General features: G+C 41.8%; 3 protein-coding genes across 6 annotated transcripts; 1 reads left to right on the top strand and 2 right to left on the bottom strand.

Annotated features, from left to right (window-relative positions):
- Positions 1-1,802: 1,802 nt before the first annotated feature.
- LOC135486250 (neuronal acetylcholine receptor subunit beta-4-like) lies at positions 1,803-9,007 on the bottom strand. 3 transcript variants are annotated; one of them, XM_064768915.1, is made up of 7 exons: positions 8,835-9,007; positions 8,190-8,437; positions 7,317-7,441; positions 6,864-6,908; positions 6,339-6,448; positions 5,217-5,770; positions 1,803-5,011 (listed from the first exon to the last, which is right to left on the bottom strand). In XM_064768915.1, the coding sequence occupies exons 2-7, from the start codon at positions 8,260-8,262 to the stop codon at positions 4,545-4,547; spliced, it is 1,374 nt and encodes a 457-aa protein (XP_064624985.1). In that variant the 5' UTR covers positions 8,263-8,437; positions 8,835-9,007; the 3' UTR covers positions 1,803-4,544. The 3 variants fall into 3 exon arrangements, with proteins under 3 accessions (XP_064624985.1, XP_064624986.1, XP_064624987.1); XM_064768916.1 differs by having other exon boundaries at positions 8,190-8,333; XM_064768917.1 differs by lacking the exon at positions 8,835-9,007 and adding an exon at positions 8,467-8,590 and having other exon boundaries at positions 8,190-8,333.
- A 1,267-nt stretch (positions 9,008-10,274) lies between these two features.
- On the top strand, positions 10,275-15,009 carry LOC135486383 (cysteine-rich venom protein pseudechetoxin-like). 2 transcript variants are annotated; one of them, XM_064769144.1, is made up of 10 exons: positions 10,275-10,521; positions 10,708-10,847; positions 11,089-11,259; positions 11,578-11,684; positions 11,971-12,009; positions 12,346-12,438; positions 12,866-13,000; positions 13,666-13,767; positions 14,208-14,321; positions 14,752-15,009. In XM_064769144.1, the coding sequence occupies exons 1-10, from the start codon at positions 10,303-10,305 to the stop codon at positions 14,868-14,870; spliced, it is 1,239 nt and encodes a 412-aa protein (XP_064625214.1). In that variant the 5' UTR covers positions 10,275-10,302; the 3' UTR covers positions 14,871-15,009. The 2 variants fall into 2 exon arrangements, with proteins under 2 accessions (XP_064625214.1, XP_064625215.1); XM_064769145.1 differs by lacking the exon at positions 14,208-14,321.
- A 202-nt stretch (positions 15,010-15,211) lies between these two features.
- On the bottom strand, positions 15,212-27,386 carry LOC135487215 (CUB and sushi domain-containing protein 1-like). Its single transcript, XM_064770710.1, has 20 exons — positions 27,287-27,386; positions 24,787-25,098; positions 24,127-24,486; positions 23,547-23,750; positions 23,167-23,343; positions 22,811-23,023; positions 22,418-22,600; positions 21,984-22,187; positions 21,604-21,780; positions 21,251-21,463; positions 20,858-21,040; positions 20,423-20,626; positions 20,043-20,219; positions 19,690-19,902; positions 19,297-19,479; positions 18,914-19,090; positions 18,453-18,665; positions 17,939-17,974; positions 16,340-16,427; positions 15,212-16,080 (listed from the first exon to the last, which is right to left on the bottom strand). Exons 1-20 carry the CDS (start codon positions 27,378-27,380, stop codon positions 15,894-15,896), a joined length of 3,798 nt encoding a protein of 1,265 aa, XP_064626780.1. The 5' UTR covers positions 27,381-27,386; the 3' UTR covers positions 15,212-15,893.
- Positions 27,387-27,641: the final 255 nt, after the last annotated feature.

Genomic DNA, 27,641 nt, shown 5'->3' with positions numbered 1-27,641 from the left:
ATTTATCTGAATCCGGTATCAAAAGTTTACCAGCCAAACGCCCCGTCAGATAATCGAACAATGGTAAAGCATCCCCTTCTGAAATTTGCATCTGTATGTAATAGTTATCGTAGAATACGTTCCTAGGTCGAGTTAAGGTGATGCCAACTCTCCGTATTTTTGTGTGGTGAGACAATCTGTACGTTTTATCACTATCATGCTGATCATATGAATCAAATGTCATCTCCGTTTGCGGGTTCTTTGTGAATTTAATGATACGTCTTTGAGCTACATGAAAGAATATACTTTCGTATTCACTGAGTTGAATTATTGGAACAATTCTGTATCTTTTATGAAAATGATAGGTTAGCGAAAGCTTTTCCTGGAGAGAAATGAGAAATAAGCTACACACACGTGTTCAGTTTATTGACTCGACATATGTAGCTAAACAACGAGTCAAAATTGGACTCTATTGTTGATTGGTTACCAGCCGCCTATAGGCACACTCTCTCCCCCGATGAAAAGATCATAGAGGACTTTTGACCGGATCATGTCACTGCATACGAAGTTGTGGGGAAACGGTCGAAGACCTGCCGGCTCACCGGCGGCAAACAACCAATTTTCTCGCGGCGCACGACCTGTAGAAATAATGGTTAAAGAAGGACCACTTTGAGATGTGATTAAGACGGTTACTGCGTAACTTCAACTGGAGGGTTGGTCTTCAAATCAGTGAATGTACATGTAGGTGGACTTCGTAAAATCGTGAGATGTGGTTGGACTGGACCCGTCTGACCAGATTGAAGGCATTTCCATCATGGTCAAAATCGAGCGAAGGTCTCGGGTCTGCAGTCCTCAAGGTCAGCGAAAGAGGGAGTTCTTCGGCAATAGCAGCCCCAATTGTTGACTTCCGGTCTGGACAGATCAATTTTAACGCCGCGAATTTCGGTTGATACGCGAAGCTTAGTATTCCAAAATTGTCGTTGATCAATCGGAAACGTTTGACTTTTTTCCATTTCGATTTTAAATGCAGCCACTGTTTGATGACGGCGTACCCGCTGTTTTTCAAACTGACAGCCAGTCCGATATTATTATCATTGTCGACTTCATTGGTTGCAAAACAGAGCGCACTACCAGACAATGTCATTTCTATCATAACATAACTTGCCCGGACAGACACATGTGTTCCATTTGAAATGAGCACTCCAGAATCACGGATTTCAAAATCATAGAAAGTCGTCAGGATTTTATTAACGCTGTCTAACTTACAGGAAATCAACAACTTCCTGCCGTAAACAGTTAATATAACTCTTCTATTGATCATCAGGTAAAGGTGTTGAAAACATTTGTCCGTTTTAGGAATTGATAACGCACCCGCTCTTTTGCCCGATAAATAGTTAAATATGGGCGTAGAGGTCATTCTCTCATCATGGCATATGAATATAAAATACTCAAAAAACATGCTTGCAACACGACATTTGCCTCGAGTGTCTAGATTTCTGGTAACTATCAATCGAAAAGAATTATCTTTTTCAATTGCGGCGTAGACGCTTACCCTTAAAGTGACATAGTTGGTAGTTCTATCTTGGTTATATTTTTGTAAAAGGATGTGCTTCAGAGGCCGATGGAAAGTCATTATATCAACAAAGTCAAACGGTGGAACAATTTTGTATTGTTTTCGAAGGCGAAACACAAGCGGTTGATTAATGGGCTAATCAAAAGTGAATTATTAACATCATAATTATTTGATACGAGTAGCGCTTTGGGACAGCCTTATGCACTTGCATAATACTGCAGCACTTTAAAACATTGCACAATTCCCCACAGTACAGTTGCGTTCAACTTTGCTTCATTTTGGAAGAGCCCAGCAATAAAAATGTTCACATGTATTGTTGAAAGTTAATCATAACACCAATCAAACCCCTCAGATAAAGCTTTTTGATTCTGTTCTAGCTCGGATTCAGGTGAACCTGGTATGGGCCAATAAAAGGAAAGAAAGCAAGAAAAGGGAGGAAAATAATTTCTATATACCTTTCTCTCGAAAATGCGGCCATCATCTACCTTATAGAAATCATCGACACACCGCCATTTTCTGGTGTCGAGCTGGCAGTTGTATTTGATGGTAATGAAGAAGATAGAGACTGTTGTACACCGTGACAACAGGAGGCACTTACGGACACAGTCGATATGCGAGGCGGCCGGTGTATAACCCAAGTCCGCTTCACTGAATAGCATGTTTCTCGCCGGTATTGTGAAGGTCGAAAATTTCATCTTCTTCGTCACTTTGATACATGTACAAGTATGTCTCTGTGGACCAAGTATAGGAATAATGACTTCTGAGTTGTTTGACGGCTCTTTGAGCTGTATGGTACTCGAAGATGTCTTCTGCTACTTCCTATATTTTGTTGCGTTCCGATCCTTAGCAAAACTCGATCTTTGATTTTTTTCATTTTCCTCCATTCTCTTTTGTTTGTTCTTAACAACTCCAGAGCACCCTCAATGCTCATAAACTACATGTACTTGCAAATTGCCAATCACTGTTGTTTCTTATACGAAAAAATGATAGCGAAAATCATTTGTCCAGTTTAGAAACGATAGGAGCCAACAAATCGTTAAGTACGGTTTGGTAGTTCCCAAGGTCGCTTTTGCACTGGCAGATTGAAACTCTGTAAAGCCGAGGACAGCAGAATTAGTTTTAGTCAGACAAAAACGAAATCAAAACATCAACGCGATGTTTCACCATCGCCTATCTTTATCGTTTACCAGTTCAGCATTCGACGACAGGAGCCCAATGACATATTCATGATCAGAGCTGACGGATTCCAACCCATTTTCATTGTATTCGCCAGGTTCTCATTATTTTCTTCATATGCTTACATATACGTCTTTGTCCTGCGTAAATATCTTATTTCTGTGAATGACCTCTTGAATGCATTACCAATGCAGCTCCCATCCTCATTACTGTTGCATTCTTGGCTAATGACTGCTGAATAATTATGACTAAACACTCACAAAAGTCATAGGTAACATTTCATAATTGTCGGCGACATCATAAAGATTCACTTACATGCAATAGATGTGGTGAGTATTTCAATATCGATTTGACTGTTCGGCGGAGAGAGTGATCAATATCATAACATGAATTTGGTCACCTCTCAGAGTTTACCTCGGATGCTGAGCTGTTACTCAGGGATGTCCTTTCAGTTGCTTTTTTATCACGATCACCAGAAAAGTTCGAAAGGCACCGAGAAGAAAAGGCAAATTAATTCCACATCATCACCAGTGTAAACCATAGCCAGAAGAAGTCTGTAGTGCATCGTGTATCTATCCCTCCCGAAGCCGCCTCTATTCTTACTTGTTGGTAGTATAGTGGTCTGAATAATATAAAGTTCATGGATGGCCTTGAACGTTGAAGGGTACTGAGAGTTCAATCTGATATCGTTTCCAACTTTCACTGAGGCCCTTTGTTAAAAACCTTATGTCTTGGGGCGATTTGATGTTCATTGTGAACAGTCATAGTATCCTTTTGCATGAGTCTCTACGCCACTTTTTCATCACAATACAAGGCGGCAATGATGGAACAATATGCTTTGGAATATTAAATTTTGTGGCATTGTTTTTCTCTCAAGGCAACAAAATTGATATGTCGAGAGTTTGGGTATCATACAATGAACAATGGAATCGTGTTAGAAATTGTAGCCAGACCTTTTGCTCTACCCATCGGTTTAGAGGACACACAGGCCTGATATTTTGGCATATTTCCACGTTTATATCAGTTGTCATCATGATCATGAGCTTTATACCACCAAGGTAATGATTTCCTTTGAAAAAACAGCAACAGAACATACTGTAATACCTAAAGCGCCCCATTTATGATATACGGTATTCATGCATCCATGCACATGTACAAATCGGGTACAATGCACTGAATCACGGGCGTCATGGCCACCTTTCATCCATTTTGCCATATCAATCGGTGCTATCCTGTTCTGGAGACACGGGAGAGGATAAATTGTATATCAGTGAATCATTTTACAATTTATCCTCTCCCGTGTCTCTTTTGAAAAGCAATGTTATCAATTTGGCCAAACACACGTTCCAATATTTGTGATATTGTTGCTAGGTACAACTATTCATGTCCATGTATCCAGACCAATTTTTCTGCGATTCGCTACGTATGGTGTATGGGGTATATTTGAGTGGATATTATCACTGTTTCTGAGTGGTTTTTCACAAAATCATCACATCTGATTTATTTCGTGACTGACACAAATATTGATTAAGCGTTTAATTCATGTGTGCATGAATAGGACTATAGATGTAACATGCGGCCAGCCTCCTCAGTGGGAATAAAACAGGGTGTGAATTAGTGCCGTAAATTTCGCAAATATCAGGTCCGACAAGCAAGTTTGTTCAGTTATATCCAAAATGTCATTTGCATGTAAAAAAATTATTTTGGCTTTTCAACTATCCAGCTTAAAGGGGGAATTATTTACATGGGCAGGAGCAAGGGGATTAAATTGGCCATCTTCAGGTGACCCTAATCAACCAATGCTTCATGTCCTATTTTATTGGTGTTCTTCTATGCTTTGCTTCGCCCAAACTGGCATAATAAACAGTATGACCACATTCACGACAGCAGTAACTATCAGATACACCCCCAAGAAGACTCGGTCGAGTATTTCCGCCGCAAGTTTCCACTCATTCACAACGACTTCATCTCGTTCTTCTGTGTCAATGCGCAAATCATCAGACTTAACAACATCCGGGTCCTCTTTAGTGCCGTACTGATCGCGGACAAAGACGCTTAGTCTGTTGGCGTCACTTTTTTCTGGCCATGCCTCAACTTGACCCTTCTTCAATGGTTTGACCACTGGCACTTTCTTGCACACCAGTTTCCCCAGGCTGTAAAGCACGATCTTCCTGAAATACCGGGGCAAGGGGACACCAGGATCGCGATGGTAGAGATTCAGGACGATTATGCTGAAAATAACTGACATGGCAGAAAGGACCACCAATGCTGTCACGTAGGCAGCTGAAAAAAAAGTGAAGGATATTTTAAGAAATTGATCCTCCTGAGTATGATTGCAAGCCAGAATGATGTAAGTCATATATATGCGACACTTTCCAGTAACAATGAATTGAGAGTTTCAGTTGTCGCTTACAGGATTTTGTGCCGTGTCGCGATCGGCAAACGTTGGTCTTTCTGTCGGGCTTTTTTAGCGCAATTCTTTACTTACACAAGAGTGAGACCGACTGGGATCCTTTCGGCAGGGAATCGGCAATTAGCAGCTGGTAGACGATGAAGGCGAGGAGGATGGTCACACTGAAAGAGATCTTCTCCCCGGCATCCGCGGGCATCACGAACACGAAGCAAATCAGACCAGAGATGAACATACAAGGTATGATCAGGTGTATCCAGTAGTATACCGTCCTCCGTTGAAGTGTCAAGGTCACAGTGTACACACTCATGTTCGGCAGGACGCCATCTTGTTCCATCGAATACACGGGTAGCTCGGTAACCCGTCCCGTCGCATTGATCAAATCCCATTCCGCGTTCGGCGTGAAGAACTCGAGGAGGATTTTTCCATTCGTAGTGAACTTTATGAAGTTAGTAAATCCAGTCGCGCCTGAAAATTTTATTTCGCAGCGTTGCGAATCAAAGGGGAAGTATTTCATGTCCAGAGGGCAGGAACTTGTGAACACCTTGATGACGTTCCACCACACGACTGCGTTGGAAAGTATTATGGCCTTGTTCTTTGACTGCTCCGCTATGTCGAAGAAATCGTCTACGCTGAAACAACAAAAGTAGAGTGGAGATGCAAAAGCCACTTGAATATATGCACTTATGTCTTTTCGAGTAAACCCAACTTCTGCTGTACACTCCGGACGCAATGAACCGGCCTCGTCCTGTTGCCCGATAAGACGATCAGGACTGGATGACGAAATTGACTGCATAGGCAGGAGACTACTTCTGCTGTGACTTTAAACTTTCTTGCTTTAACCCCTTCAGAAGGGGACTTGTTTTCCGAAATCTTGAGCTTTTTCATCCTGATTAGGCCTACAATTATCAAAAAGGGCATGGCGTCCTCAGATCTCGAGTGACAAACCATGTTATTTGTTGTCATTCTATAGTGATTCAATTGATGTCATTCAACAAGTCCTCGGAACCCATCCCAGGTAATGCGTATCCTATACGCAAATTCAATTTTCTCAAATCCCCGAAACACCAACGCTGACGCCTGTCCCATTGTTAGAGGTCATGATCAGGAGCTCGAACACTGAAATAGGCGTTCGCGTTGGCGTTTTGAGGCCTTTGCGAAAACTTCCTATTATCAATACGGCCTTTGAGGCTTACCAACCTCGAGAACAAGCCAACGTCAGGCCTCCATAGTATCTCCGCGGGAACAGATGTAAATGGAACAAACTCATACTTCTCCACGTCCCAGCCAAGACGAGGGTCCATCCATACCTGAAAAAGAGTGGTGTCGCTTACAAAGAGGGTCAGACCCTAGCACAAGAACGAGGTGATTTCCTTCTCTGGTTAACATAATCTAGTCAAGTCGATTGTTTCGTATCATTGTTTTACATATAGTCGTACTAGACATTAACAAGATTTTGGCCATGTGAAAAATCCCACTTTTGACATACAAACTGACCGAACTGGTCTTCCGATTTCCGAGGCAAATTAGAGCAGTCCTCTCTTTGGAGATTGGCTATGCGAACCCTGCTTTTGGTCGCAAGAACCTGCAACAGGGACCACCGCAAACGAGAGAGATTTCTGCCACATGCAATGAATATTACATGATGTCGCCGCAACAATCGTTTGCGGGGTGTTTTAGCGAGACAGATAAACTTGTTTGTGATGATACTTGAAGATTACTTACTTGTGTCAGACCGCCAGAGAAAGTAATCGTTTGTTTACGGTTATCCTAAAAATCAGAGTTAGATTGTGAACACGCGTATTTCTTCTCTCAGTTTATTAATATGTAAGCAGGCAAGTCCTGCACCAAGCTCATAGATTCTTTGAAAATCTCAACCTCAATCGGGACAAAAATGGCAATCGCTATTGCGGAAAAACTACGCTCGGTCCCATTGGGCGTTCGATAATCTAAATGACCTGCTAGGTTAGCTGAAAGCGGAAGTATCATCAAAGACGCCAACCGCAATGACGGCGAAAAACTTTGATTACCAAATACCAGCAAAAACAACAACATTCCCAGCACACTACACCCCTGTGCAGAGCGGAATAAAGGATGGCACTCATGTTGGATTAAATGAAAAAAACTAAAACTCATGAGACGTGCTCAATCAGAAATGTTTCATTTGTCGAAGCCTACCAAGCCCATTATCTGGTATAATGAGAGTGTTTCATCGATGCCATCTGGTATATTAGGATTTCCTGGACGAACCTCCTTCTTATAACCTGTCATCAGATCAGTGATCAGGCGTTGCTCGGCGGTCACTGGAAAGGAAATAAGGCCAGTTTAAACAGCAGAGTCCCCGTGGTAGTTTTCTACTCTATTCTTCAATGACGGTACCAAACTACCATTTATGGGTGTAGAAACAAATCTTTCAGTACCAAAGATTGCATCCCAGGCGTTTAGCATGACAAATTTGTCGCAATCATTTCTTAACAGAAATCATTGCAGCTTCTCATCATTCCACATTTTAGAATGCTCCAATGTTTTCGGTGATAAACGCTGCCTGACTTATTGCAAATCACATGATTTTTTGCTGTCGGTACCCAGCATGTCTGACACTGACAGGGCTGAATAATGAAAAAAACAGGGATAAATTGATTCAAAAAACGTTAGTAAAACGCAGTTTGTTAACTTTCAACTGATAGTAACTGCCTGTACAAAAGTTTTCATATGGATTCTCATGATAGCCACTGTCCGTGGTGTTATAAAATCAAGAGAGTTTTGCGCCGAGGTGTTAATTGCCGGAGGACGCGGTCGCGACCGATTACGGCAATAAGGCCCTTTGGTTGGGTTAGAGGGGTGAATTTGGTAGTTGGGACCGCCCAATCCAGTGCTCGTGGTCTGGGTACCAGGCTGGTCGTGTTACCGGGGGCCTTATAATGGCAATTAGAGAGGAAACCATTCGGGACCGGCGATTCTTGGTCGTCATAGCGGGGTGGTCGCCGACCGGGGTTCCACTGTCTGAAGAGGCTGACATTTCTAATCACAAAAAAGAGAAAAAAAACTCACCATTTTGACTATTTACTTCCAGCACGATTAAGCTGCTCAACAAAATTAACGTTATAATGATAGAAGCCAGCATTTTGAAGTGATTATCCGTGTGCTATTCGATGAGCAGCGTCCTTGACTCCGGGAACGTGCTTGACGGTTTACCTGTAAGGGTTGATCAAAGGCACCATCAGTTGAAATCCTTAAGCAATTACAATTCCTTCAATTAAATGAATGCCCATTTAAAACGTGGTAGGTTGTTCTAGCCTCTGAAAAACAAAAAAAAACATACTCTCACCTTTGAAATAGGCATTCACTTTGCCATTGAAGAGGTTCTATATACTTTAGGATTTCAAGTTCTAGCCAAAATGATGGTGATGCCAAAAGTCAACACTTTTAGTAGTGTTTGAATGGGTGCACAAACGACAACCCCGCGACATCCCATCAGAGAATCGAAGTCCTAAGACCTTATATTACGAGGATCCGAGCATCTCGTCGTCCACTCCAGATCTAGAATTCCGGGTCCCTCCATCATTCCTCCGCAAAAAAACTCTCTTCCGGCATATCTGCCTATATGTTTGCAATAAGCTGATATTTGCATTCGGAAGTACAATGTTCTGAGTTTTCCATGGATAGAGTTTTTAAACACAAGGAAAATACTATTACCTGATCTTATTTGCCTGAATGTTTCTACCTCACCAGACCCCTGTTTGAGGATGTCACCTTGACAGTGTTTGCTGATTCTCTCCTATGTCCGTCCTCGAGGATGGATAGCATGATACCATTCACGCACTATTTTCATCCTGGTAACTGTCAACATTAATGTATTGACATCATCTGATTTTTATTTGCTTTCAATTGATGTTGCACGGACCTACAAATGTTAGGTCGGTGATATTAGTAACATTGATATCGCTAAAATGATACTGCCTCATGGAATCTACACGTAACGTTAATTGACGGCGTGCTCGGTGAATACGCCAAATAAAGGGACTGCGGATTACGCCCATTAAAAGGAACTGCGGTTTAAGCCACGACATCCCTACTGACTGCTTGGCCCTTTAAGCAATAAAATCAGATTGGAGTCAGTCGATTAAGAATTAGACACTTGTAAGTTTAAGGTGAGATTATATATTCCCCAAATACACATAATATCGGCGGAAATACGGGGATCTGACTTTCATAAATACGGCCCTCTGAAACAAGCCGCCTGGCGAATCAGTTCAAAACACTTCTCAAAGTGATGGATGTTTAAAACAACTTACATTTTTTATAACCCAAGCAGAATCTTTCCGGCATAGAGCCAATTTTACAATCAACTCTTCTGCGAATTTTTACGAGTTCCAAAGCTACGTGAGTTACAAAGCTATCATACATTGTAAGATATAATATTACAGGCGAATGTTTGCAAAATAAATCTCGCACGTGCTTTTGAAATGACAAACCGGATATTAGGATTTTAAATTTTGATCTAAAATAAGCTGTGTTTAATTGCAGTGGAATGAAATACAGCAATAAATATTTATTAAACGTTCGTTTAAAGGCCTGATTTCACTGGCTTTATACTGCCGCGGTAAACTACGTTCGACCAAAGCGGCGGGAAGCTGGTGAGTCGCCGAAGTATTATCGATATATTTGATTAAGAATCGCAGCCCCGAACATATTTTTGCCGCTGCGGCGACGACAGCTGTTCTTTTTAGTGGAGTCAGGCCTTAGGTCGTTTGAGTTGTATTAGCAGGCCGATGTGATTACCAAAAAAATATTTTTATCTTGTAGATGGAGAGCCTTTTGGTTGTTACCAATCTCCCTAATGCCCTAACAAGGGAACGTTTTCTTTCTTATTATATTACGTGGACGCTTCGAACAAGATGACGGGGGAGATGGTACCTTTCGGACGATTCGAACTTCCCTGCAATATCAACTTAGAATTCTGAAACGTTTGTCAGAGTTTTCATTTCACGAACGATGATAACTTGAAGCTGAGCCGAGACGTGACTTTGCATGCATTCAGTGTTCAAATAATCCTGTATCAATATCTTCCAGTGAGCACAGACGTCTAGAAAAACCCTATAAAACTGAATGAAATAAATGAACACAGCTATCGATGGCCTGACTTTCGTGAGTACAATCCAAAATGGTCACCGCTGTGAAATCCAAGATGATCGCCAGGGCGCTTTTCTTCATGGTGGCTCTGCCTGTCCTAGTCGTTGCGGTAATAGAAGGCGATGTTGCAGGAGACCGATTCAGCAAAGCCGATAAACAGAAGATTCTGGACCTCCACAATGAGTACAGGGCGAAGGTCGCCCGAGGTCAGGAGGGTGGGCAGCCACAAGCAGCCGACATGATCGCATTGGTAGGTGAATAGAATTGAAGAAGGTTTTTCAAATTCATGGCAAAATTCTCACTGGAAGGAGATCAACATAATGTGTTAAAACGTATATGTTAAATATCAAATATCTTAGAATGTGTTATCCGGCCTAAGAAAATGACAACGATTAAACCTGAATGAAGTTTTAAATAGTGATCTAACATGTTGCAGGAATGGGACGACCGCCTTGAGGGAAGTGCCCAGGGCTGGGCAAACGGATGCAGAGCTGGTCACAACAGCGCCGATGTCAGAAAGTTTGAACCATACATATTCGTTGGACAGAGCTACACATACAACTACGGATTAGTAAAGTAAGTTCAGCACAACGAACAGCCGAGGATTCTCTTCCAGGCCCATTTAGGTCATCATCGGCCATAGCCATATCCATATCTATAGATCGCTTTCCGAGCTGGCGGTTGTTATCATGCTCAACATCACTGTAGGCAGGAGGAGCAAAAGGTGGACTCTCTCTCTTACAGCGATTTTCTAAAGCATATATGTACATGTATTACTAGTGTGTTGCTTGTTGGTGTTTGTTCGTTTCTTTTACAGGTCAATGGAGATATGGTACGATGAAGTAAAAAACCCTGGCTATAGGTATGGAGGTCAGTTCGGAGGGGCTGGTCATTACACTCAGATGATATGGGGCCCAACTACAAAGGTCGGATGTGCGTATAAAAAGTGCGGCAGTGAGGCTATGGTTGTATGTGAATTTGCCCCAGGGTGAGTTGGACTTTGCATCTCGGGTTTCATTTTTCTGTCAACTACATTTTTGTAGTATGGCTGTCCTTCTGAACCGGAATACGTTGTCCATATGTTTCTCGGAGGTAGGTGGGGATTCTCAGGAGGTCGGAAAAGCTGAAAATAGCCTCTACATTCTGCATATTTAGCGCTACCGAGGAAACTACAGGATGAGTCAATACATTTCCCGAAGTTGGAGAGGTGCGTATGCGCAGCCTAAAACACCCAAACGCGAGAGCGAGGCGCTGTTTACATGAATAGCTCGTAAGAAATTGACTCTTGGCTTTGTATCATCTTCAGAGGTAATCTAAACTGGGCAGGCACTCCTGACAAAACTTACAAGAGAGGCAGCCTTTGCTCTGCCTGTCCAGCTGGTTATGGCTACTGTATGGACGGGGCGCTCTGTGGTAAGTTATAGCAGACGGCAGCAAAGTCTTTCCAAACTCTAATTTACGGTGATAAGTAAGTATCAGTCGGATTTTCTTTTGGAAGAGGTTAATATAATAGGTCCAAATACTTCCAACGGAGGTGAGAAGTCGCGGAAATTTTTTTTTCACCTATTAATAAAAGGACCCCGATTGGTATACACTTACTGCCCACTTACTGACTACGTGTAGATATTTATCTATACCAAAATTAAAGATTGTCAGTACACGATTCACTCGTTTACACCATACTGTCGTCTTATTTTAGCATCTGATCGCGCCTGCAAGAACAGTGATTCGAACTGTGGTAAGTGTGATCAAATGCCGACGGAAACTGGCTCAACGTTACACTGTATGTCCAGTACGTGTACTACTTTCTGGAAGATCCGGTTCAGATTAGTTATTGACAGAATGACGGAATTAATACGGCTTACCGTAAAGAGAAATATTTTCGCTTCCATCGTACACCGCGATGTTTACCGCTATGTTCTCGACTGGGTTAGAAAGTGTCAGTGCAAGCTGAACGATTGTTACAATGCAATATACATGTATTATGTTCTAGGATAATTTAAGATATTTTAGAATGAAAATAATTATTCCTTTCAAATATCGGAAAAAATATTTTGACTCTCGTATTTTGCAGAGTGCAAAGTGAGTTCATGTCAGAATGGCCAATTCAACAGGGAAACGTGCACCTGCACGTGCAACGCTGGATGGAGGGGAGCTTCTTGTAATGGTATGTTGATAGGCGATTTCATAATCACATTGATACTACATCTTGGTAAACCACGCTTCTCCCTGTGAGATCTCGTGATATTTAGGTGGTCGATCACTGTGCGTCACCGGAACTCACTCGAAATACATCGTGTTGGCATATTTCCAATGACCACATCCAATGACAAAAACGTAAATGACACGATTTGTCCGAAAATTTTCCTTAAAGTACCAGTGGATTCACCAACTAAACAGATTACCAGGAACTATCACGTAAAATGTACGTACTTGGAAGATTGGTATCATGTTAAATTATTAGCTACTGTTGATAAGAAAATCCTTCCGGCGACAGACAATATGTTAGAATTTTCTCATGTGCTATGGGAGATTCTTTCTTGGTGGGCACCGTTCTGCTTACATAGTATTTATCAGCTAACTTTATTCTTCAGAGCAGTGCTCCAACGGGGATAACTGTCCCCGTCCTGACGGACCAGCCTCAGATAAGGATAAATTCTGTAGATGGAACTCTCAGTCATGGATGTGGATGATGAAGGAATGCCCCGGCACCTGCGACAGATACTGCAGTGAGTGATTGAACATTCTGACTTCATACCTGTTAGCCCTCCTCCTCAGCAATTTCAACGTCTTGGGTCTCCCACTCGATTGGGTTAACATTGGACATGTTATAACTGAGTGTAAAATACAACAGAACTGTAAAACGCGATAAAGCATCATAACGTGTTTTTATGCTCCGATTTTCTGATTTGTTTGAAAATCTCCTAAGCGATTCAGTCAATCACTACTACTAGGCCACGCCCGTTTTGGTGACGTCACGTAACACGAGTTCGATTCGATGACATCACTTAAACCCGAGTTCACTCCGAGTGTTAGCATTCTCATATAAAACAGTTAACTCGGCTTATAACTCGGCTTACTCGGTTCACGCATGCGCATTTGAAGCCACGGGGCAGACCATTGAAAGATTGGTTCCCGATCGACTCACTAGGGCGTATGGGACTCACTGTAGTCCGAGTAGTCCGAAGGCGTAGTGCATATGGATACCATCATCAGGCACAACTGCTTCCTCCACAATCCTGGGGCCCATAAAATTTGCTAGTAAGCAAATTTCTCAGTCTAGTTTTGTCTGCTGCTTTGACTCGATAAGTTCCTTCAACCGTCAATATCTATGCCGAAATATTTTCCATACATGTAGCTACATTTGCATAGTGTACTATTTTTTCTTTCACAGAACCACTCCCTGATTTGGGTGGAAACCATAATTCACAAGGTCTGAAAGTCAATGTCAAGGTAGTTGATAGGTCCTCAGGTGGGGCCACGTCACCCCCAAAAGGTATGTTTAGAAGTGCACTCATATCTTAAACTCGCTGTCAATCTACAAGGGAAATCATTTTCATCAGGGCTGATTTCTATCCGTTTTTAAAAAGTGGAGGGTCATATCTAGCTGAGGCTGGGCACGATGCCCCCCCCCCCCCCCCCGATGTCTCCGGAAATCGTGTTTTTCATGCAAATTTGGGCCGAAAATTGTGTTCTGTTCAAAAACAGTCGTCATAAAAGTCGTACTTCGTCGTTCGTGACCCTTCCAAGAAAGGGTTGCGCGAAACGTGCCTTTCAAATCGTTCCGAAAAGAACCATTGCATTACAGAGTAGAAGAAGCGACTGCGATACGAGTACATGTATTTGGCCCATTGATTCAAGGCCTACTTTTGCCCAAATTTTGTCACTTTTTACCTACATAAATTTTTTTTGTACTTTTGTAACTTCAATTTTTAGGCAACTGTAACGATGCTGACAGTCGGTGTGAGGCTTGGGCCTCTAATGGAGAATGCCAGAAGAATCCTCGTTACATGTTGGTGTCATGTGCCAGTTCATGTAACTCGTGCCCAGGTATACAGGAAGGCCTATGTTGGAGGATTAAACCTCTTTTACAGCCCAAGAAAACGTATTTTCGAGGAATCTTTCCATCGGGAGAAAGGGTCACTTTAAGCCAACTCAAAGCCAACCAAAGCGATATAATGCTTGGATTGATGGTTCGGCACTTTCAGGAGGTCCAGTTGGTCTCCAAATGACTATTATGGCAATAAATAACCTCAATTTGGGTCTTGTGTGACAGAGTGATGAAAATATTCCTCGCATGTGTCCGAGTTTTGATGTATACGGCGAGATAGCAGAGATACCTTTGGTCAAGTAGAGAACCTTAATCTCGTCCATCGCAATCTTTGCACGGGCCATAGTCTCCCTTTAAGCATTGGACACATATAAGCGTGACGTTTCCAACTTGCATTTCACTCAAATTAGTTTTATGATTATTTTTAAGGTAACTGCCCAAACAAGCATCAAGGAAGCGATTGTGATAGTTGGGCGGCGAGTGGTGAATGCACCCGGAATCCTGTTTGGATGAGCGACAACTGCGCGCGGTCGTGCAATACATGTTAACTCGGCGATAATTTGGATACCAGGAGCTCGATCTTCTTGGCGGACGGAAATTGATAGAAAACATTGAAATTATATCCTAATTCTTCTCTCACCACGATGTTGTATCTTAAAAATCGAGAATATAATGAATGAAAAGTTACATGTGACATTGTTTGTTCTGTCAAAGTTACTGGCAGCCAGTTGGATCAGCAACTGAATGCCACAAGACAAGTAAAAGCCGCACAACTAAATTTTTACCATCTTGAGCAATGTGGGGAACCGTGGTTAATCGGTTCCATAGGATTCACCCCAAAACTGTCGAAGCGGTCTTAAATGTCCCCTTGAAAAAGTATCCAACCATACTGTATCGTATGGTGACGAATGAAGATCAGTTCTATACAGACTCGTGATCGAATACTTCAGAGACTAAAAGCGCATATGATATCGTTTATCCGAGGACATTTAAAACTTACAACGGCCGTTTTGGATCACCTCCTCCTTCTCCACATGTGTTCCCTTCCACTTACTCGTCTGAATAGTCGGGCAGATCCAAGTACTTATGAACTACCTTCAAATAACTTTATTTATCAACTTTTTACACTCCTCTACCAAAATGCAGAGGCTGGGATCATTTAAGTGATCGATGAATACCACAATTTTTACAAAAAGAATTTTTCCGATTGAGCTTCATTAGACACTGGATATAAACCAGTTGATATCGATTAGACATTTTGTTAGATAGATGTCTAGTAGACATCGACTTCGGATACTGACATCATCACAAGATGTTCTCTGTGCAGTGTTTCTCTTGTCGACCCAAGTGTCTACATCACATCCTATCAACTCCAGTCATATATTTCTCTCCGCAGTATCGAGGCAACTATACTAGTCGGCAAGTAAACAGTATCACCTTTACCACAATTCATACACTTGTTGTCATTTATCCCCTTCCTCTTCGACTTCTGATAACCGATTGAATGGATTGGCGTCGCTTAGGCTTACATTGCCATAGACTCCGTACCCGCTGTCCCCGGCCTATCATGATCACAAAGACCATCCAGCCGAGTTCGGAGGCCTGTCATAGATACCGTCCGTGCAAGCCCTGTCCGAGTCCTTATAGGTCGGGTTTTTGTTCCAGTCCTCACCAATTCTAACCTGTCCTATACCATGATCATCGACGGTGTACATCGGATTATCAAAGTTCTTTTCATGATCTGCCCGTCCCGGTTTCCTGCAAGAAACATTGTCAGTTCTGTGATATAGCATATCAAAGATGGAAATACAACCATTTGCAACATGCGATACATGATATACATTTCTACACTATCGATTCGATTGTTTCTCCTGACGGATAATGGTATGTGGTTCTCCGTCAATAGCTCAGGGATGCGCATTCTATCTAGGGGATTTCAAACTTCTACATCACTGACCGGCTTTGCAGTTTTGGCTATATGATGGTCTCATGTTCTACTTTGCGTGCTATAACTTACCTTTTGCGAACAACATAGGCGGAGATCAGTGCTATTATAATAAGAAATGTAACGCCAGCAACCGCGATCCCTACATACATCCCAGTTTCTGAAACAGTTTGATCAAAAGGAAAAAAACCTGTTACGCCAATCATCAACAAAACCAACTTTGGTCGAAGGTGTCCAATATTCAGCTGATGTTATGAAACGAGATACATACACTTTATATGTATCTCCAAATTCTTCTTGCAAAGGTTAGCCGTCAAAATAATTCGCTTGCACTCATTTGCATTTTACACCATGAAAATGATTGGCTTTTCATAAAATGTAAGTAATCGAAACCACCATTATAAAAAATATCATGAAAAAAACCCCTTCACCCGAACTTTTCAAGCTGAAGTACACACTGATTCCAGGTGTTCGAGCACTCCAGAGAATGGTTTGACTAGTCAGCGGCTTGAATTCCCGAGGGTACATTGAGGCCAAGAACTATTTCGGTTGACCTCGATTCCAAACCCTTTTTCAAAATGGCCATTCAAACCATAAAATCAGCCACAAACAATCTTTGTTGAAGGGACAACTTTGGCATGAGATAGGCTGTTTTTCATGCAAAAAAGCTTCCAGTAGAACCGTGACTTCTCAAAGAGCTGAGAGAATTATTGATATATCATCAAACCTCAAAAAAGATCTCACCAAAAACGGAATGTAACTGTACGTTTGCCTAAAAATCTAAGATTTGCAAGTCATGTCAAACCCGTCTCACATTGCTCACTTAATTCATCATTAGTGATGAGCATTTAGTTTGTTACTACAGTGATGAGCAGGCGGATAGATTCAAATTACATATCATCTTCCTGGTCACCTAAATCCCACACCCAAATTGTCCCTTCAAATCACGTGCACGGAGCTATAGATATGATTGCCGTGTGCACGCGCTCTTCCGACTCCAAAAGTATCGACTCGAATCTTTATTCAAATCCGCCATTGCTGTCATCATTGGCGCCAAAGACTATTTCTTTTGACCCTGTTGACCTCGCTTCTAAAAGATTTTTGAGAAAGCCATTCAAACATTAAAATCAACTGCGAACATTATCTATTATATCACCGAGCTATATAAATACGATATATCAAGAAATATCTGTCGCAATATTGAATTATACGATTAGCTGGAACTATTTGTACCCAATTACTCTTCCGCCAGCTTGACCTCGTCACAATCATGGCGCTTTTTCAATATGTCGACGAATTGAAGAACGAAAATCCCTGTCTATCAATTGTTAAAACCTTGATGGCCTCGGCGGTTAGACAGTTGCACTGTGGGTTGGATGGTCACGGGTTCGAACCCCGGCGAATCTATTTTTTCCAGTTTTTTTGAAAAATTTTCTTATTACTATTTATTCATGTACGTTTATCAGGCGCGGATCTAAGCGGGTGCACCAGACGCACGGCTCCTAATTGATGTAAACTTTTTTAATTGACCACTCATGGAATTCTGTAATTCAAGGTTACCATCCTCCAATAGCAGGCCTTTGGTTTTTTTCCTAAAATACGCTTACATAGCAACAGTGTATTTTAGGAGCGATCCATGAGGCCTACTATGGGAGGATGGCGCATACGTACTTGTTATATTATCCCCAGGTTGTTTTGCTGGATCAGCTGTAAATAAGACGATATATTCAGTCATTTTATTCACACGAAAGATCTCTCTGAAATATAAAACATACATTACGGTGATAATACGATATGAAACAGTCCCGGCATTCCTTGAAAGTGACACCTTACATTGTACATGTAATTTTGCTAATTACAGATATATAGTTTATGATGAACTCCACGGGCCCAAAGTATAGTAGATGTAAGAGTAAGAGTCTGAGGTTATGATGAGACCCGGTGTAAAAGTGCGAACTGTCTTCGAGTAATAAGAGTGTCACTCCACTGGCACAAACTTATTTCATGAATATTACATGAAGTAAGAAATCATTGATACAATGAGCATTGTCGACCCACTCAAGTATTGTCACATTCTCCAAAGTAGTGATAACATTCAAGCATATTAGAGTAGAACTGCTTCATCACACTACTATCACTGCGCAAGAAGTCAAGCAACGAAGGTGAATTTTTCGGAACTACTCACGCGACGTTGCTGCGAAAGGACAACCAGTAATATCAACACTCCACGTGCGGTTCCCAAGGCAAATCACCACTTGTGACGACTTGGTCAAATTCGCGTCGAAGTAGAAACCTTTATTGCAGAGAAAGTGAGCTGTGCTCCCAAACGTTTCGCCGTGAAGGTCAGAGACGACAACATTAGTAAAGGTTCTGTTCCTCAAATCAGGACACGATATGGCTGAAAATATGAGTAAACGGAAACCTTATTTTATACCTGGTATAAAATGTATGTTTTGAAAGATGTTGGACGTCGCTTTGCATCGCCCAATGTTTCTGTTCTGAACGTTTGCCATCATTGTTTGGGAACGGTGAAAGACACATTGACAGATCGATGTCATGGTCTCTTCAGCTGTCTATTGCTTGAAACACTGAAATACGGGGACAATAAAAACGTTACAGCGGCCGGAACTGATGACCGAAGCTTACCTTCGCATATGGGTGTTGGATTCGTCCAAGTGCCTTTGACTGTACAGGTGGTTGTATTCTGACCCATTAGTGCATAGCCAACATCACAGGTGAAGATACCGAAGTTTCCCTTGGTAGGGTCATGGTAGATTTGAAGATTTCCATGCCAAGGTTTCTCAGGAAGATTGCACGATAACTCTGAAAACAATTGTGATGATAGGGAATATAATGAAAGTTCATGAGATATGTATATGAAGTCCGATCTGAGTTGCTATGCTATGTTCATTTAAAAGGTAACTAGCTCTTCCTCTAACAAAGACTTGGGTGTGTGCAATCATGCCACCTGCGGTATTACTGCAAATAAAACTGAGGGCACGTTTTGATCAGTTTTTTGTTCGACCTACTTTTACAGAGTGGTGCTTGTCCGCTCCACCTTGCATTGGGTTGACACTGCCTTGCTTCGTTGCCGTTTATCAGCTCAAACCCACTGTCGCATGAATACGTCACAATCGCACCGTACTCGGTATTGCCTGGTATCTCTATCGTGCCGTTGGCTGGTGTGGCAAGGTCGGAAGGACATCTCACAACTGGAATGAACAGGGAAGACTCGTTTGTACCATTAAGAGATGATACCTAGAAATTAACCACCGTCAGCACGAACTAGAATTGGAAGAGAGTTTGAATGATGCCAATTTGGGAGCCACAGTGGTCAAGTGGCCTGGGATTCTAGCCAGCGGTCATGCCATGTGGTCCGTTCCGATATCCGATTCAACTACCGATTGAATTTTTCAACTTACTATTGCATTTGGTTTCCTCTCCACTCCATGTCCCGCTCAACAGGCAGGTCCTATTTTCACCAACTGCAAGAATGTACCCAACATCACAGGCATAACTGATCACAGTTCCGAACGGGTAGCTTCTCAGGTTTGTCTCACTATCGGACGAATCTTCGTTGAGTTTGAAACCGTGAGGTGGATCCCCAGGATCCCCACATTCTTCGGTCTCAGCACCTGGAAGAATACAATGACAGTACACGTTGCATACATCGGACTCATACCGGGCCCTCCACTCTTAAAAATAAAACATGTGACAGAAGGCTGAAACGAAAAGCAGAAAAGATTTGTCTTCGTCTTTAACAACAACAACGTACCTTTGCAGAATGGTAACGTCCCAATCCAAATGCCATTCTCTCCACAGATTCTCGTGTTTTCCCCGATCATCGTCGAGCCGTTCTTGCAAGTGTACGTAGCCACACTTTCAAACTTGTCGCCGTTGGTGAAAGTGACAAAACCAGATGCTGGACTTGCTGGGAAGCCACACACGATTTCTGAAAGAACGACATTGAAATTGACACCCTATACTGAAACGGCACAAAAGACGTGCTGCTATTGGTGTAAGACTATACTGTGAAATTCTCGCGCTTCTAAACTAACTCTTATTGATGAGAAAATAAGCACGACTTCGGGGCGGAGTAGGAGATTTCGTTGGGTTTTCAAAAAGAAAACATTGTCAACTTAAGTCATTACCTACCTTCACACTGATCTCTATATCCAGTCCATGTCCTATTTTTTTGACAGACAAAAGGCAGTTCTTTGACACCATTCTTAAATACGTAGCCCCTTGGACACATGAACTTTGCTATGTACCCGTCGTTGTAGTATGAGGCTGGGTTCAGCAGGCGAGGAGGCGGGGTGCCTTCCTTTATTACCAGTTCCCAATGTTTGCAACCCAGAACTGAGAAAGACAAAAGCAAGAATGTAAAGCAATTCATGCATGATGTTGATCATGTAATTGCAGTATCATCACAAGTTACAGTATACATGTACACATGAATTTTTTCATAAGTAAAAAATACTGAAAATTTTTAAAAGCCAAAGTTTTTTGGGACTGATGATGTTTTTCCTATTGAGGAGAAAAAAAAACAAGTGAAAAAAAAATTTGGACTTCGAAATACGTTCGACCTACTTTTACAGAGTGGTGCTTGTCCGCTCCACCTTGCATTGGGTTGACACTGCCTTGCTTCGTTGCCGTTTATCAGCTCAAACCCACTGTCGCATGAATACGTCACAATCGCACCGTACTCGGTATTGCCTGGTATCTCTATCGTGCCGTTGGCTGGTGTGGCAAGGTCGGAAGGACATCTCACAACTGGAATGAACAGGGAAGACTCGTTTGTACCATTAAGAGATGAAACCTAGAAATTAACCACCGTCAGCACGAACTAGAATTGGAAAAGAGTTTGAATGATGCCAATTTGGGAGCCACAGTGGTCAAGTGGCCTGGGATTCTAGCCAGCGGTCATGCCATGTGGTCCGTTCCGATATCCGATTCAACTGCCGATTGAATTTTTCAACTTACTATTGCATTTGGTTTCCTCTCCACTCCATGTCCCGCTCAACAGGCAGGTCCTATTTTCACCAACTGCAAGAATGTACCCAACATCACAGGCATAACTGATCACAGTTCCGAACGGGTAGCTTCTCAGGTTTGTCTCACTATCGGACGAATCTTCGTTGAGTTTGAAACCGTGAGGTGGATCCCCGGGATCCCCACATTCTTCGGTCTCAGCACCTGGAAGAATACAATGACAGTAAACGTTGCATACATCGGACTCATACCGGGCCCTCCACTCTTAAAAATAAAACATGTGACAGAAGGCTGAAACGAAAAGCAGAAAAGATTTGTCTTCGTCTTTAACAACAACAACGTACCTTTGCAGAATGGTAACGTCCCAATCCAAATGCCATTCTCTCCACAGATTCTCGTGTTTTCCCCGATCATCGTCGAGCCGTTCTTGCAAGTGTACGTAGCCACACTTTCAAACTTGTCGCCGTTGGTGAAAGTGACAAAACCAGATGCTGGACTTGCTGGGAAGCCACACACGATTTCTGAAAGAACGACATTGAAATTGACACCCTATACTGAAACGGCACAAAAGACGTGCTGCTATTGGTGTAAGACTATACTGTGAAATTCTCGCGCTTCTAAACTAACTCTTATTGATAAGAAAATAAGCACGACTTCAGAGTGGAGAAGGAGATTTCGTTGGGTTTTCAAAAAGAAAACATTGTCAACTTAAGTCATTACCTACCTTCACACTGATCTCTATATCCAGTCCATGTCCTATTTTTTTGACAGACAAAAGGCAGTTCTTTGACACCATTCTTAAATACGTAGCCCCTTGGACAAATGAACTTTGCTATGTACCCGTCGTTGTAGTATGAGGCTGGGTTCAGCAGGCGAGGAGGCGGGGTGCCTTCCTTTATTACCAGTTCCCAATGTTTGCAACCCAGAACTGAGAAAGATAAAAGCAAGAATGTAAAGCAATTCATGCATGATGTTGATCATGTAATTGCAGTATCATCACAAGTTACAGTATACATGTACACATGAATTTTTTCATAAGTAAAAAATACTGAAAATTTTTAAAAGCCAAAGTTTTTTGGGACTGATAATGTTTTTCCTATTGAGCAGAAAAAAAACAAGTGAAAAAAAAATTTGGACTTCGAAATACGTTCGACCTACTTTTACAGAGTGGTGCTTGTCCGCTCCACCTTGCATTGGGTTGACACTGCCTTGCTTCGTTGCCGTTTATCAGCTCAAACCCACTGTCGCATGAATACGTCACAATCGCACCGTACTCGGTATTGTCTGGTATCTCTATCGTGCCGTTGGCTGGTGTGGCAAGGTCGGAAGGACATCTCACAACTGGAATGAACAGGGAAGACTCGTTTGTACCATCAAGAGATGATACCTAGAAATTAACCACCGTCAGCACGAACTAGAATTGGAAGAGAGTTTGAATGATGCCAGTTTGGGAGCCACAGTGGTCAAGTGACCTGGGATTCTAGCCAGCGGTCATGCCATGTGGTCCGTTCCGATATCCGATTCAACTACCGATTGAATTTTTCAACTTACTATTGCATTTGGTTTCCTCTCCACTCCATGTCCCGCTCAACAGGCAGGTCCTATTTTCACCAACTGCAAGAATGTACCCAACATCACAGGCATAACTGATCACAGTTCCGAACGGGTAGCTTCTCAGGTTTGTCTCACTATCGGACGAATCTTCGTTGAGTTTGAAACCGTGAGGTGGATCCCCGGGATCCCCACATTCTTCGGTCTCAGCACCTGGAAGAATACAATGACAGTAAACGTTGCATACATCGGACTCATACCGGGCCCTCCACTCTTAAAAATAAAACATGTGACAGAAGGCTGAAACGAAATTAAGCAGAAAAGATTTGTCTTCGTCTTTAACAACAACAACGTACCTTTGCAAAATGGTAACGTCCCAATCCAAATGCCATTCTCTCCACAGATTCTCGTGTTTTCCCCGATCATCGTCGAGCCGTTCTTGCAAGTGTACGTAGCCACACTTTCAAACTTGTCGCCGTTGGTGAAAATGACAAAACCAGATGCTGGACTTGCTGGGAAGCCACACACGATTTCTGAAAGAACGACATTGAAATTTGCACCCTATACTGAAACGGCACAAAAGCCGTGCTGCTATTGGTGTAAGACTATACTGTGAAATTCTCGCGCTTCTAAACTAACTCTTATTGATAAGAAAATAAGCACGACTTCAGAGCGGAGTAGGAGATTTCGTTGGGTTTTCAAAAAGAAAACATTGTCAACTTAAGTCATTACCTACCTTCACACTGATCTCTATATCCAGTCCATGTCCTATTTTTTTGACAGACAAAAGGCAGTTCTTTGACACCATTCTTAAATACGTAGCCCCTTGGACACATGAACTTTGCTATGTACCCGTCGTTGTAGTATGAGGCTGGGTTCAGCAGGCGAGGAGGCGGGGTGCCTTCCTTTATTACCAGTTCCCAATGCTTGCAACCTAGAACTAAGAAAGATAAAAGCAAGAATGTAAAGCAATTCATGCATGATGTTGATCATGTAATTGCAGTATCATCACAAGTTACAGTATACATGTATACATGAATTTTTTCATAAGTAAAAAATTCTGAAAAATTTTAAAAGCCAAAGTTTTTTGGGACTGATGGTGTTTTTTCATATTGAGCAGAAAAAATTAAGTGAAAAAAATATTTGGACTCAGATATTTTTTCATCCTTCAGAGTTGAATATTTGCATAAGTTCAAAATTCTGAAAAATTTTCAAAGCCAAATTTTTTTGTTCTCGAAGCACTACCTCTATGTTGAACATGTTTCATGCAACAATAATACATAGTTTGACTACACGTGCTTTTCATTCTGTCTTACCTTCAAACTGTAACCAGAAGCCTTTATCCGTTGTTAACCAGTCGGAAACAAACTCAACAGCCACCTCGCTCCCAACCGTTTCAAACACCTTCACTGGTTGATTCCCAATTTGTCCGCAGAGTCTAACCTTCCCTGACTGATAAACCTTTGGATCTAAACCTGTGATTTGAAGGTAATCTCCAATGCAATCACTCGTGGTTTTAACCCCGAGGTCGATGACATCGAATCTGACGATTTGCCCCTTTGAGGCGCTGAGACGCCATCTACAGTTTGCCCACCTTGAATACTGCCGGTGTGGGTAGTTTGGACTGACTATGCTTCCTTTGAGGTAAGGTACAGTGCCAGTGCATTTTGGGAAGGCTTGAAAATTTAAAATAAGTTACATTACTTCTATGTGTTTAATACTAGCCAAATATCTGAGAATGAAAGTTAACACAATCATGCTGCTGTTTATTATATAGATTGAATAAAAACATCTATTTTTTAACTGTTTAAAAATGCTTTGAACAAGTACAGTGAAAAAATGGACAAGTGACCTCGGTTGACTTATAATTGTTACCGAAATACGTCATCTAAATCATCAACGGGCCAAATTAGGATACCTTCATTGAACCTACTTTCTACCCATTGTCCCCTTATAACAATATAAAGCAACCTTACCATTGTATGTGATATTGAACTTCCCGCCTCCAACGACCCTCTTCAGATACAGACAGACGCTTTCCTCCATGCTGAACGCCATAAAGGGTAACTCGGAAGGGTCCATCTTTCCCTCAAATTGGGCTATTTCGTTACTGAAGTCAAATACGCTGTCACAGGAGCTCCCATCCTTGATAAACAAGGTGTCGACATCAGGGATGTCCATGTCATTAACCATTAAATGGATGATGTTTCCCGTCTTGGCTGATAATTTGTGGATCCAAGCTTTTGCACTTGGGTAAGGGTTTGGGTAGTTCGGTGAAAGTATCTGACCTGAATATCAAAGGAAATTTCCATTTTACATGTAGCTTCTGTTATTCCTAATATCCATAAAATAAATTTCATCATTTTTCTGTTTGGACCAGCTTATACGCATGATGAAGTCGAATTTGGCTAATTGTTTGGTAAATTCTTTGACATTGAAAAAGGTCATAATATACATGTTCATGTATACGTATTTCTGCGAATATTGTCTGATCATAAGCTTATCAATTAAGTCCCTGTCAGAAAGAGTGGCCTTGGTTGAGCCCCGGGGTTGAGCTAAGTGACTTATCAAGGATCCTTAGTATACATATACCAGTCGAAATGAACATAAAACTCGTCTTTTTTCAACAAAGTATACGAATACGTATAAGTATCCCTGATAAGTAAATGTTCACAAACTCCTTAAGTAAAACCGGGTTCAGACGTAGGGTGTGTGATAAAGAAGATGTATAATGGGAAACAAAACACTAAAACATCATATTATTCTATCAGGCCCATGTGGTGGTCGTACAGTCACGTTTCATAGTTGTATTATCACCATTATAAAAACATTATCAACTTAAAGTAGCATTCCGTGGAGTACATTTTGAGTCATCGATCGCGGCATCAAGTTTAAAACAATGGCCCCTGGGGTGCCTGCACCGACAAGAAACATTAAAATACAATACAGTGTATTTATTTTTGTAGAACCAGCCTTTTTTCCGTTATTTTAATTATATTGAAAATAAGTGGGTTCATTTTTGTGACGTTTATGCATGTGCAAGTTTACTACGTCCACAGCAGCGGCCAAAATATATTTCCCTCTGTTATGGCCTGTCGGCCATGGCCAGGAAGCTTCGCTTGGTCCATCTGGTTGCACATAAAACTGCCTATAATCAGTGTGATAATATATTCTAAAATACCTTGGTACCGTAAAGTCAACTTTTAAATGGAAAATGCATAAGCCTCGTTCTGAGAGCGGAGTGTTTTGGACACGCAACCAAGATGCTCTACCAAAGTTCCCTCGGGTTGCACTAAAATGTGGAACCATGCACACGTCACGTCAATGGAATTTCAGCTCACTTCAGAAGTTTGAGGCTCTCAAAACACTGCTTCAAACACAAATCAGTCAAGGAAGCATCAACCACCCTAAGTTTTTTAATGAGCACTACACATATTTGCCGAGAAAAACGCTCCAAATAGCCCATTTGCGCGGATTTTAGCATCGCTTGAGCGAGCCGATGCGGACTTCCTATGCGCGCTGTACAAAATGTACATGTCTCATTTTCTGTAACGTTGCCGTAACATAATGTAAACAATGGCGCTACCGGCGCTCCGGCCGGGCCGGCGATGGATGGAATTTGCCAAATTCACACATATTCAAGTTATTTTCGTGGCCTATCTTTTTAAGTTTGAGGTATTTTAGAATAGAAATTGAACCCTCGGCTTCGGACCTTGGTTGAGTTACCAAGACACTCTCGGGTGGAGCTAAAATTTCGTCCAAACCCTCGCCTGTCGGCTCGGGTTTGGACTGTATTTTAGCTCCACCCTCGAGTGTCTTGGTAACTCAACCAAGGTCCTCCGTCTCGGGTTCAATTCCTTAATGACAGTATAGGTACATCTAAGAGGTTTTTCTGGACGTCAGAACCATCAGGGGTTTTTGGTTTTCCGAAAAAAAACCTTCAGGGACATACATGTATTTGTGTTGGCCAAGAAATCATAAGCTTTTTTAAAAGCTCCGAAACTGTAGTGTAATTTTTTTCGAGGTCGTCATTTTATCCGGGTCTTGTTCTATTGCAACTTGCCTCCGACCCACCGTTAGCTGACATCTGTTGTTTTATACCTATATTTTCCCCTTGAAGGTAACAGCGACAGTGGAATCCTCTGTGGGTACTTTCTAAAATAGGCTCACGCGTTGATGGAGTCGTCTGAGCAGTTTAGGAACGATACAAAGGCCTTTAGATTAAACAGTACCTCCAAAATATGTCGACGAAGTGGGTGTGAGGATTTTAGAAATATGCCAGGGTAGGTAAATAAAACTGCTTTTTTCCCCAAGTATTGAAACGTACGAGTAAAAATTACAGAAATATGTTAACTTATAATAGTCTCATCCACCACATGAACATAAATTTTGCCAAAATTGAAAGAAGCATCATAAAGGAAAAAGCTTTGTCAATACAGTGAATTAAATTTGAATTTAAAACGCCTCGTATCCTACCTTCATCAAGTTTCAATCCAGCACATAAATTTGTAATCAAAATTATGCATGATATGAAACAAATAAGATTCCTGTCGAAGAAAGAGTTGTCCATTTTCTCTTGATCACAAAACAAAACTGATAACTTAAGTATATACAATGTACTTCAGATACGAGTCACATGTTTTGACCTCGCGCCGAGTAGGCTATGACGTCCCATCCTTATTAAAGAGGTGTGAGCCTGGTGCTTGTTTAACCTCATTTTACAGTTACGGGCAGATATGTCCATCTTACAGGAAAAAGCTTTGTCAATACAGTGAATTAAATTTGAATTTAAAACGTCTCGTATCCTACCTTCATCAAGTATCAATCCAGT

Source organism: Lineus longissimus, chromosome 4 (genome assembly GCF_910592395.1).
Source record: "Lineus longissimus chromosome 4, tnLinLong1.2, whole genome shotgun sequence".
Classification (NCBI taxonomy): domain Eukaryota; kingdom Metazoa; phylum Nemertea; class Pilidiophora; order Heteronemertea; family Lineidae; genus Lineus; species Lineus longissimus.
This window is presented reverse-complemented; position numbering and strand designations above follow the sequence as displayed.

Excerpts from the sequence above, each read along its gene's own strand:
- LOC135486250 (XM_064768915.1), bottom strand. The coding sequence starts at position 8,262 with ATGCTGGCTTCTATCATTATAACGTTAATTTTGTTGAGCAGCTTAATC. Across the intron at positions 6,909-7,316 it reads TATACCAGATAATGGGCTTG|GATAACCGTAAACAAACGAT; the intron begins GTAGGCTTCGAC and ends TCTGATTTTTAG. Across the intron at positions 6,449-6,863 it reads TCTCTGGCGGTCTGACACAA|GTATGGATGGACCCTCGTCT; the intron begins GTAAGTAATCTT and ends ACTCTTTTTCAG.
- LOC135486383 (XM_064769144.1), top strand. The coding sequence starts at position 10,303 with ATGGTCACCGCTGTGAAATCCAAGATGATCGCCAGGGCGCTTTTCTTC. Across the intron at positions 10,522-10,707 it reads CAGCCGACATGATCGCATTG|GAATGGGACGACCGCCTTGA; the intron begins GTAGGTGAATAG and ends AACATGTTGCAG. Across the intron at positions 14,322-14,751 it reads TTCATGTAACTCGTGCCCAG|GTAACTGCCCAAACAAGCAT; the intron begins GTATACAGGAAG and ends ATTATTTTTAAG.
- LOC135487215 (XM_064770710.1), bottom strand. The coding sequence starts at position 27,380 with ATGGACAACTCTTTCTTCGACAGGAATCTTATTTGTTTCATATCATGC. Across the intron at positions 25,099-27,286 it reads TGGATTGAAACTTGATGAAG|GTCAGATACTTTCACCGAAC; the intron begins GTAGGATACGAG and ends TTTGATATTCAG. Across the intron at positions 17,975-18,452 it reads TCCTTTCGCAGCAACGTCGC|CTGATCCAGCAAAACAACCT; the intron begins GTGAGTAGTTCC and ends TCTTATTTACAG.